At 38.6% G+C, this 15,199-nt stretch overlaps 1 protein-coding gene across 34 annotated transcripts in view; it reads right to left on the bottom strand.

Annotated features, from left to right (window-relative positions):
- Positions 1–15,199, bottom strand: part of ATE1 (arginyltransferase 1) — a 224,508-nt gene that overhangs the window by 168,568 nt on the left and 40,741 nt on the right. For all 34 annotated transcript variants that reach the window (XR_007190069.2, XR_008958029.1, XR_006408964.3 and 31 more), the window contains one exon: positions 6,208–6,240. Coding sequence is in view for 26 of the 34 variants with exons in the window: in XM_044382203.3 (XP_044238138.2) it covers positions 6,208–6,240 (33 nt within the window). In the remaining 8 variants the exon portion in view is untranslated. The remainder of the gene's footprint in view (positions 1–6,207; positions 6,241–15,199) is intronic.

The raw sequence follows: 15,199 nt of genomic DNA, 5'->3' as shown, positions 1-15,199 counted from the left end.
TTTTACTTTTAAAGGACCCATGTCTGCACAGTTAAGGTAGAACTTGTTGTTGTTGTTTTAAATCTAATCTGACAATCTCTGACTTTTAATTGGAGTGTTTGTAGGTACTGTCCAATAGGATAGCCACTGGCCACGTGTGGCTGCATAAGTTAACTAAAATTTTAAAAACTTAAAATTCAGGTCCTAAAAAAAAGCTCAGTACCTACTAGCTACATATGGGCTTGGGACAGTGTAGATATAGAACATGTCCATATAGCAGACTCCTGGTTCAGATCATTTATATCTAATGTAATCAATGTAATGACATCTAGCTATTTGGACATCTGGCTATTTGCTTTTTATTTGTCTCACTTGTTCTTTGTTCTTTCCTTCTTTTTCTGCCTTTCATGAAACTAAAAACATGTTATCATGGCAATTATCTTCACTATTGGCTTAACAACTGTATCTCTTTGCTTTTAAGGCTGCTCTAGGCCAGCGGTTTTCAACAGAAAGTCAATTTACCCCTCTGGGGCATTTGGCAAAGTCTGGAGACATTTTATTTCAACTCAGGGGGAGGGTGCTGCTGGCATCTACTGGATAGAAGCCAGAGATGTTGCTAAACATCACACCGTGCACAGGATAGCGCCCATATGGAAGATTTAACTGATCCAAAATGTCAATAGTACCAACTTGAGAAATCTTGCCCTTGGGTTTACAAAATACATCTTGAACTTACTACTTCCTGCAGTGCACGAATCTTATAGCATTACTGGGGTGGAGGGGGATGGGTGAAACAGGTGACGGGCACCTGTCGTGATGAGCAGCAGCGGGTGATGTGTGCAACTGCTGAACCACTATATTATACACCTGAAACTAACATGACACTACGTGTTAACTAATTAGAATTAAAATTAAAACTTTTAAAAAAAGAATCTTATAGCAGTATTTTTCCATTTTCTCCTTTCTATCTTGTTACTGTTGTTGCATACCAACAGCTGTGATGTTGAGCTCAACCAATGTACCTCTCCAGGTCAATTTTCCTTAGAACAAAACTGGGAATATCTACCTCACAGACACTCTGTGAGAATTAAAGCGACATAAGCAAAGAGCTTAGCCTAGTACCCCTCCACTACAGGTGCTAACATCTCGATAAGTTATTATAATACCGTTGAATGAAGAAGACTGTAATTGATTTGAAATGAAAGAATAGAAGGACATACCTGAACAGAAACCTAAGCCACCTACATTCACACATGGTGAAATGTCTTACACACACCTCTCCTGTAGCTCTCCGCCTCCGAAATGCCAACAAGACTGCACCCTGCTGGACTGGCTGGCAAAGTCAGATTCGGAAGAGAATTTCAAGAATCTTTTAGCCTCTGATATATAATCCCCTTTATTTACCTACATTTAATTGAAGACATCTGTAGGTGGTGCCACACAAAGTGTAATTCAGCTTAGAAATGTCAATAAAAACGTCTGTAAGGGAGCGGTCAGACGTAAACCTAGCAGGGCAGTGCACATCAGCAGCCACAGAGCCACGTGAAATTAGGAATAGAATGGAAATATGTTGCCTGACTTGACGAGGTGATAAAAGCTCTTTTCCCATAAAGCTTAATGAGCTCTATTAGTCTTCAGCTTACAGGAATGTAAAAGGGTCAGCCCCACAGAGGGAAGTAACTGACTCTCCACACATGGCTCCATTCAAATGACAGCAGATCAAATTACTGATGTAATTACTATAACCTGACAATTTCGTTAGATTCATGTGGCAGTTAACTGTTTAGGACTTACAACAAAGGGACATGGTTCATTCATACTAGTTTTGTGGACAAAGTGAAGGTTAAAGTATCCTTCATTTTCAACTGCAAGTCACATGTATTTTACAGCCTCTACAGAATTATTTTTCTTTTAATCAAAATTAGGGAAGGTGTTTGGGTATTTACCACACGTGTAATTTTCCTTCTCCAGCTAAAACACAAGCTCAATGGCAAAATTAAACATTTGGGACTCCTTACACTCTCCTGCTTTGGCTTTGCTTCGGCTCGCAGGCTCTGTGAGGTGGCAGAGGAATAGAACCCTGAGCTCAGTGCTGTTGGAAATGGGGGGTAGCAGCCATTAACTATGGCATCAGGCAGCCCCTGCAAAATTCCAGACTAGAAAAATTTCAACAGAAAGCCCTCAAAGTATTTCCCAAATACTTCAAGCAAAGAACATTGGTCATCTCTAATTTTGATGTTTTTTTCCCCTTCCCCACGTCCATAAGCTCAGTACGAAAAGAGATATTTAACCAAGGTAAAACACAACTCCAGGTCATTATGTGGAGAAAGCAGATCAGGCAGAAAATGACAGAAACTATCACTAAAATTTATTCGTACCTTGCCTCTACTTTTCACCAAAGATTAAAGCTTCTGCACATAGATTCTCGATATTTAGCCAGATGTAACTAAAAAAATATTTGTTTGGCACGACTAGCTGTACAGTTGATAAACTCCAAGCCCTATCGATACCTGAGAGCATCCAAAGATGAAAAAAGACAAAGACCCTGATCTTAAGTAGCTACAATCTTGCTAGGAAAACTGTTAACCACATTGAAACATAAATATTAGGCCTTGTGTGTTTTTAGCTGACCGCTGCCAAATTATGGGTAAAAGCTTGTTACTTGCAGCCTCAGCCCCACCTACCTTACTCATTCATTCATGCATCCATTCAACAAATATTTATCCAGTGCCTCCATTGTACTTTTACTATACTAAAATCAGAAACATTCAGGAAGCAAGAAAAACAGGGTCCTCTTTAATTGGGCTTCCATTTGAGAAAAGTCTATTAGTGAGGTCTATTTAGAAGGATCTTTGCCATTGTTTAGTAACATTGCCCCAGTAGTGCAGGGGACATCAAGCTCCAATCTCCTTATTCATTCCATGTCCAGGTAAGCCAAACCTAAATGTCTTCTGCTCAAAACCATTCTTCCTGGTTACTCCTCGAAGCTCTTGCTGAAATCAGAGTCCAGCCTTAAACCTTCTGGGCATTCTCTTCACCTAAGCTGTTGCAATTTCTCCCCATGCACCTTTTTCATCCAAGACTAGACACTGTTTGCACATCAATCAGAGACTTGCCTGATGTACTTACCAAACACTGACTACAAAAGCCACCACTAAAAACCTACCAAGGTATCTCTTCTCCCCATTGTGGCTCCTTCATGAAAGAGCAAAGGATAAAACAATTTAACATCTTGTGTATCTCCTTCTTAACTAATTTCTGTATGCTTATTTTTAAGTTGAGATCTGCATGTATAACTTTGCATCCCACTTCTATCACTGTTTTGTTCATCAACACATACTCATGTACATGGATATGCATAATTCCCATTTTAATGGCTGTACAGTGTTCCATCCATACATAATACGGCTGTCTGTACCATTATTTATTTGACCTTCTCCTACTGCTGGACATTGGGACTGTTTATAAATTTTTTGCCATTACAAATGCTATAATAAACATTTATGCAAAGTTTTGTCCTCATTTTTATTTCTCTGGCAGTAATTCCCAGACTAGAATTACACAGGCACACAACCCACAGGCATGAATTTATACAGGGTCTTTAATGTGGATGACCAAACTGATTTCTCTAAAGGGTAAGTTTAAAAACATCCCATCCTGGGGCGCCTGGGTGGCGCAGTCGTTAAGCGTCTGCCTTCGGCTCAGGGCGTGATCCCAGCATTCTGGGATCGAGCCCCACATCAGGCTCCTCCGTTAGGAGCCTGCTCTCCCTCTTCCAGTCCCCCTGCTTGTGTTCCCTCTCTCGCTGGCTGTCTCTGTCAAATAAATAAATAAAATCTTAAAAAAAAAAAAATAAATAAAAAAAATAAAAACATCCCATCCTATCTTCCTAAGCATTCATTAAAAAAAAAAAAAAAAGATATCTAAATAGGTAAGCAAGTATTCATCACTGTTCTTTTAAACTACACTTCTTTGATTACTTACAAGGTTAAACTCTTAAAACATTTATTACCATTTGTATTTCATGACACTATCTCATAAAATCCAACCAAAAGTTATGGGAAAGAAAATAGTACATTTTAAAATTGATTCCAGGAGATCATTAAGTATAATAACCTTGTTATCACACTTTCCCCAAACTGCCTTTTAACTATATATGTTTTCATGAACAAAATTAAGGATTTTTAACAGAAGCAAATCTTACTTTTCCATCCTTTCCTTTGTGATACTTCCCATTCTGCGATGCTTAAAAAATGCTTCATCAACTAAAGAGTAAACTGTATAATTTATACTGTCTTCAAATTCTTATGGTTTGCTTTTTTTTTTTTTACTGTTTTTGCACTAAACTTTATTTAAAACTCTATGTGACAGGCATTGTGCTCAGTGTTTGCCACGTACTATTTCATTTCGTTTTAATAACCATAAAGTATTACCATTTCCATCTTTAGATTAACCAAAAGATGAAATGACTTGCTCATGGGCCAACCAAGCCTCTGACATGTCAAAGCCCAGAGTCTGTCCAAACATAGCTTTGTTTCCCCCTTGATCCTGGATATTTAGAAAAAGTAACCACATCTGCATGGTACTCTCTGGCCTCATCGGTTTCCCCTGGCAATCATCAAACTGGTCTCTAAGAGTATTCAATGTGCCAGGCTGGGCTACACCCACAGTGTTTCAGTAATTTCATGAGCACAGTGTTACAGATGCAGAAAAGGGAACAACTGCCTCTATGTGGAGAGGTGCAGGACGACCAGGCAGTGGACAAAGCATGTAGGCTCCACCAGAAGAGGGATAGGATTTGAACAAGTTGGGAATGGGGGAAGGGAGCATAAAGTGAAATAAGAAGCAAAAGGAAGGACAAGGGGAAGGCAAAGCAGAGTGTCTTACTGTGTGGGGCTGCAGTACAGCCCAAGGGGAAAATACAGAATATGACTAAGGTTTGAGTAGCACTTTACTTATTGCACTCACTTGAACTCATGACCCTGGGATTAACACCTGAGTCTGAGCCACCCAAGTGCCCCTGAGCAGCACTTTAAAAACGCTGCCAAGTCCACTACTTCACTGGAGAGGTAGGAACTGTCATTTGCATTTTAAAGATAAGAAAACCCAGGCTCAGGGAAGTTGTGACTTGCCCAGTGTGGCCAAGAAGGGAAGGCATGCTCTGAAACCACGCTTTGGTTCTGAGTGCAAGCATCTCTCTACACATTCCGCTGCCTCCTCTTTCCTCCTCCTTCCTCAAAGCCTCAGCCATCTTGTGTCAACTCACAGGTCAGCTGCTTTCCTAAATATCTCTATCTCACCATGTTATCACTGGAGTCTCAGCTCTACACTGCAGGACCATTATGAGGACTCCAGTGGAAGTGAATTAAGCACTGAGAGAGGGGGAGTGGGGAGAGAGGGAGGGAGGAGGGAGTGGAGAGGGAGACAGAGGAAGGGAGCATGCCTGTGTTTAAGAAAAACTCAGGGGGCACCTGGGTGGCTCAGTCTTTAAGCATCTGCCTTTGGCTCATGTCATGATCCCAGGGTCCTGGGATGGAGCCCCGCATCAAGCTCCCTGCTCAGGGGGAAGCCTGCTTCTCCCTCTCCGACTCCCCCTGCTTGTGTTCCCTCTCTTGCTGTGTCTCTCTGTCAAATAAATAAAATCTTAGAAAAGAAAAGAAGAGAAAAAAGAAAAGAAAAGAAAAGAGAAGGAAGGAAGGAAGGAAAGAAAAGAAAAGAAAAGAAAAGAAAAGAAAAGACAGAAAAGAAAAGAAAAGAAAAGAAAAGAAAAGAAAAGAAAAGAAAAGAAAAGCAAAGCAAAGCTCAGTAACAGTTAAGTCCATTGCTCTTCCCTTATCAACTCAGGGGTTTGAAAAAGTGCTCTCACACCAACAGAAACCTGCCTGACAGCAGCCCCCTCCCCCACGACTCCTTCAGCTCTTGGTCAACAGTTATGAAGGAAGCATATACAATAAGGCTCTTTACAAAGCAAAACCGATTTCCGTTTACTTAAAAAAAAAGAAAAAGTCGTTAAAAAGAAGGAATGACCTGTTATGAAGGTGAGCAGTTCTGTAACTTTTAGGAATTCTTATTCTAAAAAAAGTCTGTATTCATCTCATTACCATTACTGAAGAGTAGGTGTGAAAACAAAATGACCACTCTAAATTACCAAATAAATGCCTAACAAAACGCGCCAATAGTGATGTCCCATTAGCGATCCTAGTCTCAAGGTCAGGGGCAAGCTCTTACCTCCAGAGGTGAGCTGCAAAGGAACCTCGTGAACTGCAGTCACAGTGATTATCAGGATCGGTTTCATCCAATAAATGGGCAGCAAAAGACAACAAAAAAGAAAAAATCATTATTACATATCTTTTCAATAACAGCATCTAAAGTAAACTTTAAAGTCTATAAAATTAACAATTTTGATACATTGTGTAGTTCATCCACAGAGTATAGAAAAATTCAATCTAGCCCATAGTTGGCATCCAGCTGTTTGAATTAGTTTAAATAAAATCTGTATAAAATCTATATAAAAATGAATTAAAGCACAATAGATTAGTCTTAAAAGCTTTCGTTTTTTTTTTAAGGTTTGATCTTACAGCCCCTACACAGTATAACATCCTCCAAGGAAGGAATCAGCAATTTGCCTGACAATGAATGCAACAGGCAAAATTAAATAAAGGCCAAGAGAAGGAAAAGAGAGAAACCCAAGGGGAACCAAGAAAAGAAATAAAAAGTCAAGACCAGGCGAGGAGGCCGGGTGAGCAAGAGTGAAAGAAGGGGAGTCCCCCCCACACCAGTGCCTGGCCGCAGTGTTCACCTTGTTCTGTCTTCTCTTTCTCAGCACACACGCATCCTTATTCTACCAGCTCTTTCTTTGACACATGCCGGGGCCTACAGAATTTCATCTGAAACTAAGTGTTATATATGCCGTTTCTCAGCATTTAAATAAAGAAACATAAATTCTGGCAGGGTAGGGAGGAGCCAGGAACAAATGACAAAGCAAACTGCAGGTTCGCTCTGAAACAAGGACTGTTACATAACTCCATATATATATTCATGGTGATAATTCATGTTTTTTAGATGTTATTTATAAAATCAACATTTCAAATCCTTTGAGAGTTACTGTAATAGTAAAACACCCAAGTAAAATCTCGATCTTTCTAAATGCAAAATAACTGCAATAAAATGCAATAGCAGGCCTGTTGCCAAGCGCTCTTGAACTTCCTCTCCACAACAAAGCTAGCTAGTACTCACAGGGAATACAAATAATTTGATTCTCTTTTAGAGATACACATTGAAATATTTCTCAATGAAATTACATGATGTCTGGGATTTCCTTCAAAATCACTGGGAGGTCAGGAGGGAACTATTGTAGGATAGTGTGTAGATAAAACAAGACCGGCCATTGTATTAAACTGGTGAGGACAGGAGATAAATACCTGCAGATTCATTATATGGCTCTTTCTACTTTGTGACTATTTCCAGTTTTCTATAATAAAGTTTAAAAAGTATATCAGACAATTCCTCCCTACAAAACTAAAGCAAATACATTCATAAAATGTTACTAGTGCATACGAAAGCCAAGTAATTAACTATTATCATTTAGGCCTTAGTTACTTAAATAACTTTTTTCTTAATTTAAATGCCAATATGCAATTCGATTATATTAACTGTTAAGAAAACTTTCTGAAAGTGCAAGCTATACCAAAATTTAAAGTTTTCATAATGCTGATATGTAACAAATTAATTCTGTCGAAATTTGAAGTGCAATCTTGTGATCTGGGATTATTTTCATAGTAGCCCAACACAAGACTATCCCAACACTTTCTCCCGGGAGTAAAAAGTAAGAACTGAAAGACTAGCCAGTTTTAACAGTGGAGAAAAATGAGGTATGGTGAATTTTTATTTCAAAATGAGAAATCTGCTCTTGCACAGCTTCTGGGCTTTTCTCCACTATGTGCATGTTAACTAGGTGGTACACATTATACTTTAGAACTTAGAAGTAGTTCTGGTTGAGTAGTAATTGATGGATCAGTTAGGATGGAGGTCACTTTAAATAACAATAAAAAGAAGCATTTGATTACTATCCAAGAAAACGAAGGTCCCCTTGCATGTCCAGTAACTGACACACACCTTTGTCACATGTGTATGTAACATTCCCATCACAGCTTTTTCAAAATAGACCTAAAAATCCCTATGCTGCTTGAAGCTACCAAAACAAGAAGTATGTAAGTAAAAGTTCTCAATTCCTAAAGCAGTGAAAACAGAATAACAAATCACAAGGCGCACATCCACTCTCCTATTCAAAGGACATGAAAAGGTCCAAAAACGCTGCTTTGTGATTAGTGCACCAGAAAACCCACTGCTAGTTCCCTTCAGTTAATTAGTAAATTTTCATTGTGAAATGACACATATTATATTCAATACAAATGGTAATACTTTGAAAAAGAACTATAAAAAAGCAAATTAATTACAAAATATATTTGTATATACACTGTAACTGACAGGAGAAACAGATGCCATCAGAATGTCTGATCAGTATAAAAATGGCTCAGTGTCGCTGTTACAACAACAAAAAAGACTATGGCCAAAGTTCATAGTCCACATTAATACCACTTTTCTTAGTTATACTTATGCAGCTATTTAAAAAATATTGTATTATGGGCATAGCTAAGTTTAAGGGGAAGATCCTATTTTAGATATTCAGGCAAAATGTTGAGAAAATAAAGAATTTAATATGTTCACAAAATATCTTACTGATTTTACAGATAGGAATATATCTTGTCATTCTAGAAACAACTGGAAGTAAATACAGCTATAGTTATCTTTCTATGTATCTATTTTGAAGATTACCTCTGAGAAATGTTGATTTAATATAGGTGAAAATAGGAACAACCTGCCTGACATTTGGCTTTTCAAACGCAACAGTAAGTTTCTCGATAACAACATTAATAACATTATTACTTGGACTCACTTGCTAAAATTCATAAAAATTTTATCAATTATCTCGTCTACTCCTGAATTTTTTTAAGATTTTATTTACTTATTTGACAGAGCACAAGAAGGGGGAGCAGCAGGCAGCAGGGAGCCCAACATAGGGCTCAAGATCCCAGGACCCCGGGATCATGACCTGAACCGAAGGCAGACGCTTAAAACACTGAGCCACCCAGGCACCCCTGAATTTTCTTAAATAAGGAGTATGTTCCGTATTTAGCATCCAGGCATAAAGGGCATCAGTACCATTTAAAAAAACCTTTCAGGCCTCTAAAAAGGGAAAAAGGATAGACCCAGATCGGTTCTCATGTTCCACACTACTTACTGACCTTACTTATCTTACAGTATTCTTATCAGTTCTAGCTCCATCAGTAGCCTACGTCATAACACCTCATTCCTTCCAGAGAAGCACTTAGCACTTCACAAAATTTTCTCAACAGTTTTCCAAGCACACAAAATTGTAGTTAAACTTCTTGTCAGTTATGATCAGGAAGTTCTTTCTTTTTCCAAGATTTGTTATTAACCATGCCAGTTATGCTTGGGGGCTGCGGTGGGGAGGGTGAGGGAGGCAAGAAGAAGGAGAGAAGAATGCACACTACTGGTTTTGTCAAAATATCCCAGTAAAACTATAATCAACTATTTATCTCTGTAATATAAAACATTCAACACATAAGTAATATAAGCTACTATATTCCTGAAATGCCTTTTCTGTTTAATAAGGAACCATGTTAAGTTCCTACATTTTAACAAAAAAAGAAATACTAAACAGCAATTTTCTACAAGATAAGGCACAACTTTTTTTTTTCCTAAACTGAAGAACATCAGTGAGTTATGCCTATTTGCCAAAGTGGAATTCAAGTCTTTCTTGTAACTGTTCATATAGATTACCCGAAATGTCCCTGCATTAACAAAATACTGCTGCTGCTCCCGTTTCCTTGACCTTTCACCCTAGCACACGGTACTTACAAATTGTCAGGGGACAAGTCTAACGATTTTAGGCTATAACCTAACAAAATCTTTATTTAAAACCTAAATCGTACCTCAATGTAAGATACTGTGTTTTTCTAATAGGAATTTGTAAGTTTTGATTCAGTTAAGTGTCTAAATTAAGTTAAATTAGGCTTTCTTTCCATTCTCCCACAACTACTGGTACATATTTGGACTACTGGAAATTGACTGTTTTAAGGCAGTGCAAGACCTAAGTTTTATGTTAAGAATGTGTTTCTCGTGAATCTCCAACTCCTAGAAATTAATCTGATTCCACAAAAGAAAAAAGTTTTATTGTATCATTTCACTGCAGAAAAACACAGCCTTCAAAAGCAGCCTACACAGCTAACATCCATTTAAAAAGTCATCCAGAGAATGGAAATTAAATCTGTACTTAGCAGGGAGTTACAAATAAGGTCTGAGGATGAAGATCCTGTTTATCCTAATTTTAGTGGGGAGTAAACAGAACAGATTGAGGCAATCTTTAACTTCCTTTCTAGATCTACTCTCTAATCCACCTGCCTGCAAGGTGGCTGAAGGGACTAACAGCTGGCACTGGCTTGTTTGGTTAGACCTGGAACCTCTGGACTAACCATTAAGCATCAATAAATCTTAAAAGAGAACAAGGAAAATCATACTTACATCCTAATGTATTTAAACCCATGTCCCCCGAGTCACTAAATGTCCTTTTTTGCCAATAGAAAGGAAGAAAATGATCTAAGAGTTGGTCTGGAATCTCACTTGAGTGAGTACCTTCAATTACTGGGGCCTTAGTTCTCCATCCGTAAAAGGATTTCAGCCAAACCAGTTTCACCAACAGGTAACCTGTGACACACCAAGTTCCTGAGGCAGTCTCTAAAAAATGACTCCATGGCCAAGTAAGTTCAAGAAATGCTGCATATTACTGCCACCTCACCTCCCCTTCCTCATCCTAGAGAATTATAAGGTCTACTGGTAAATTAAAGGCTTTGAGAACTCCTGCTGCTAAAAACAAAACCCCTACGAGATGAGTAAGTTCTGGGGATCGAAAGCACAGCACTGTGATCATATGTAATAACACTGTAATATATACTGAAAGTTGCTAAAAAAAAAAAAAAAGTAGATCTTCAGTGTTCTCATGACAAGGGAGAAATGGTAACTATATGATATGATCAAGGTATTAACTAACACTGTTAGTTAATACCTTGGTTAGTTAATACCAAGGTTAGTTAATACCAAGGTTAATTAATACCTTGATCATATCACTGCAATATCACTAATCATATCACTGCAATATCACTGCAATATCACTAATCACACTGCAATATACATGTATCAAATCAGCATGCTGTAGACCTCATATAATACTCTATGCCAACTGTATCTCAATAAAGTTAGAAAAACAAGACCTCATACAATACTCCATGCCAATCATATCTCACTAAAGTTAGAAAAACAAAAAGCTCTTTGACTTTATTCAATCTAGAGCCTTCCAAAGTTACATGACCAGAAAATTCTGGTTTTTTGGTTTGTTTTTAATTTCACATAACATTTATTAACATTCTATAGAATAATCTACAAAACTCATTCTGGGAAACACTGCCAGCTCTGATTCAGTTTCCCCAATCTGTATTTAATAAAAATGCTCACTGAATATGCTCCATATAGCTGTTTACAGTATGAAAAATCTAAAACAAACTGTCAGTGAATTACTGGCCCATTTTCCCCCCTTTTAAGAGTTATGGTTCCTATCCCAAATCATCCCTCCCAGTAGAGGATTTAGCACTTCAGATTGGCGAATGGCTAATGCTCAAGCCAACACCATGGAAGGAACTATAATAAAATGCCTCTTGGAAGATTCTACTACCCTCCCAGAATCACAAGAGCCCCTAACACTAACACACAGAGCTTCACAGGCTCTGCTGTGTGCGGAGTCCAGACGGCTAGTGCACGTCCTAATGAGTAAGCTACTTCGACGCGTACTCTTCTACTGCTTGCCATTCTCTCCCCAATTTCTGAGAACAACTGAAATTTGGGCAATAACTAAGTCATTCATCACCACCTAACTCACTGCACGTATTCACTATAATGATAGCTGTAGGTCTTCTAAGTAGTGACTTTGTATCTATTAAGACAAATAGCATATATCTGAACTTATTAAAAATTCATTTATTTGTTATTTACTACTTCCAACTATGGTGCTTCTGTTTCTAAAACTACGTGGTTAAGATTGCAAAATGAATCCATAATCCAGATAAGAATATAATTCTACAGACTGAAGAGCTCAAGGAGAACGGAATTCAAAAGAATTTCGTTGTTTGGCAAAATTACCAGCACCAAACAAAATCACCAGAGTTCATATCAAAGGGCAAAGAAAAGGAAGTTCTTGGGAAAGTCACCAAAATGAACACCCATGAAAAAAAGACTCATGTATTGGTGACATCACGTGCTGAGTCCAGAATCATTTGCTTCTCTAATAGAAGAATCTTTAGGGGAAAAAAAAAAGAATTAGAATCTTTTGGGAGCGCCTGGGTGGCTCAGTCAGTTAAGCACCTGCCTTCAGCTCAGATCATGATCTCAGGGTCCTGGGATCAAGCCCTACATTGGGCTCCCTGCTCAGTGGGGAGCCTGCTTCTCCCTCTCCCACTCCCCCAGCTTATGCTCTCTCTCTCTCTCTTTTTTTTTTTTAAAGATTTTATTTATTTATTTGACAGAGATAGAGACAGCCAGCGAGAGAGGGAACACAAGCAGGGGGAGTGGGAGAGGAAGAAGCAGGCTCATAGCGGAGGAGCCTGATGTGGGGCTCGATCCCATAACACCAGGACCACGCCCTGAGCCGAAGGCAGACGCTTAACCGCTGTGCCACCCAGGCGCCCCTATGCTCTCTCTCTTATTCTGTCAAATAAATAAAATCTTAAAAATAAAACATTTTAAAAAATAAAATAAATTATTTCCACACTTCTTATGAGATATTTTAATATTCTGTGCTAGTGCTTAATTTAAATGTTGTAAACAATCTTGTCTTTAGGTTATTAGGTCTTACGGCAAAATGATTCATTCATTTATTTATTTGACAGAGAGAGAGTGCAAGCAGGGGGAGCGGTGGAGGGAGAAGTAGACTCCCCACTGAGCAGGGAGCCCAATGCGGGGCTTGATTCGAGGACCCTGAGATCACGACCTGAGCCAAAGGCAGACGCCTAACCGACTGAGCCACCCAGGCGCCCCAGAAGTGTGGAAATAATTTAAAAGTGTGTTTACGAGGAAAACGTACCTTAGGATTTTTTTTTAATTGATGGGACTCAAATTTTTTATAATAAGAAAAATCTTGAAACCTGTTGCTCTCTTCATCTATACACTGAGCAGGGATGCGTCAAAACTGAAGTTTTAAAATTGCATTCTTCTAACTGTAAACTTTTCTTCAGTACTGAATACAGGTATTTGCAGAATGGGAAAAAATATTTAAAATATACATAGATGTGAAAGGACCCCTATCCACAGAATATAGAAAACTCTTAGAAATCAATAAGGAGAAAACACGTGACAGCCTAATTTTTTAAAGGTGAGACAGACTGTTAAACAGGCACTTTCCAAAGATGAGGATATTCAAACGGCTCATACGTTCATGAAAAGGTGCTCGACAAAAGGCAAATTAAAACCTGGATATAATACTGCTCAATATACCCACTATGTCATACAATACCAAGTGTTGGTGAGGATATGAGGCAATGAGAATTCTCATAAGGTACAACCACTATGAGAAATACGCAGTATTCACAAAAGCGAAGATATTTTTACCCTACGATTGAGGAATTTAATTCCTAAGTGTATACCCAAGAGAAATGAGTGTCGTGTCCATCAAAAGACAGGTACAAGAATGTTCATAGCAACTTTATTCGTAATAGCCCCAAACTGGAAACCATCTGCATGCCCATCAGCAGGAGAGTAGACTAACTGTCCGGTATCCGTACAATGGAAGACTACACAGGACTGAAAGAAAACTGCCCTTGTAATCAGTGTACACGAATCTCACAACAGAGCACTGAGTAAAAAGAGGACACAGAGGAGTATGTATTGCACGATGACATTTATAGGAAGCTCAAGATATGCAAATCTAATCTTACAGTCAGAAAAGTAGCTGCCTCCAGATGAGAGCGTACTGACTAGAAAAGGAGCCTTCTGGCATGCTGAAAATGTTCTTCCTTGATCCGAGTGTTGATTAAGGGGCATATACAAATTGTAAATTTCAATAAGCTGCAAGCCTAAGATTTGTGAGCTTTGCTGTATATAAATGTAAAAATTAATTTCAAAAAAGAAAATATAAAGAAAAAACTACTGAGACCCTCCTGTGAATTTTTCCTAAAAATTCTTTAAGCCACAGAATTTTACAGTTAAAAGAAATCTTGGTGATTATCTAGTCCAGCTCCTCTAGCTTACATATGGATAAACTGAGGCCACATGTGTTACATTTGATAGTCAGTTAGCAGCAAAACTAGGGTTAGAACCCTAGAAGCCTTTCTAGGTTCTCACTTTCCCTAACCTAAATTAAACCAAGGACTCAACACCACCATGAATCAGAACTCACACAAAAGGCTGTAACACCCAGAGATACCAAATCTCAGTGTTATAAAACAACACTAAAATATGGTGCTAAACAGATGTTCCGGTAACAAGGAAACAAAGCAATTACAAGTCTACAACAGAATGCATCATGTTTATGATAATGACAAATTCAGCCAACACATGGCAAAAAGGCAGAATTTTAAAAACATGTTCACAAGCAACATAAATGAGAAAGACATCCCATGTCCCATTTCCCAGCCTCACCAGTGTCTCTGCCCTTATGTGAGCATGTCCTGTCTCTCCCGTGGACCTGAAATGTACCTCCCGACGACACACGCAGGCACATGCTCTTCATCCAGGTGTCTTCCAAGGAGCCCCTCCCCTCAGAGCCTCTTCCCGGCGTCCTTCCTTAACTGTCACCACCGCCACTCTCTATCCCTCCCCTTTTCTTCATCAACTGTGAGCACATATTACTCTGACACCATACTGCATACTTTTTAATCTTCCTCACTGGTGTATAATCCAAGGGTAAGAAATTTTCTGTCTTGTTCACTATGCTGTATCCGTGGAGTCCAAAATAATGCCTGGCACGCAGTAGGGGCTCAGTATTTGCTGCTTAAATGCCTACATGCATTCATTCATGGCTTGAATTAATCAAATCATAAACGAATAAATGAATATTCATATTCTTTCCTTTCTCCCTATGTTTCTTCATGGC

The sequence above is a fragment of the Ursus arctos genome, unplaced genomic scaffold (genome assembly GCF_023065955.2).
Source record: "Ursus arctos isolate Adak ecotype North America unplaced genomic scaffold, UrsArc2.0 scaffold_7, whole genome shotgun sequence".
NCBI classification, from domain to species: Eukaryota; Metazoa; Chordata; class Mammalia; order Carnivora; family Ursidae; genus Ursus; species Ursus arctos.
The sequence above is the reverse complement of the archived record's forward strand: the minus strand, read 5'-3'. Positions and strand labels throughout refer to the sequence as shown.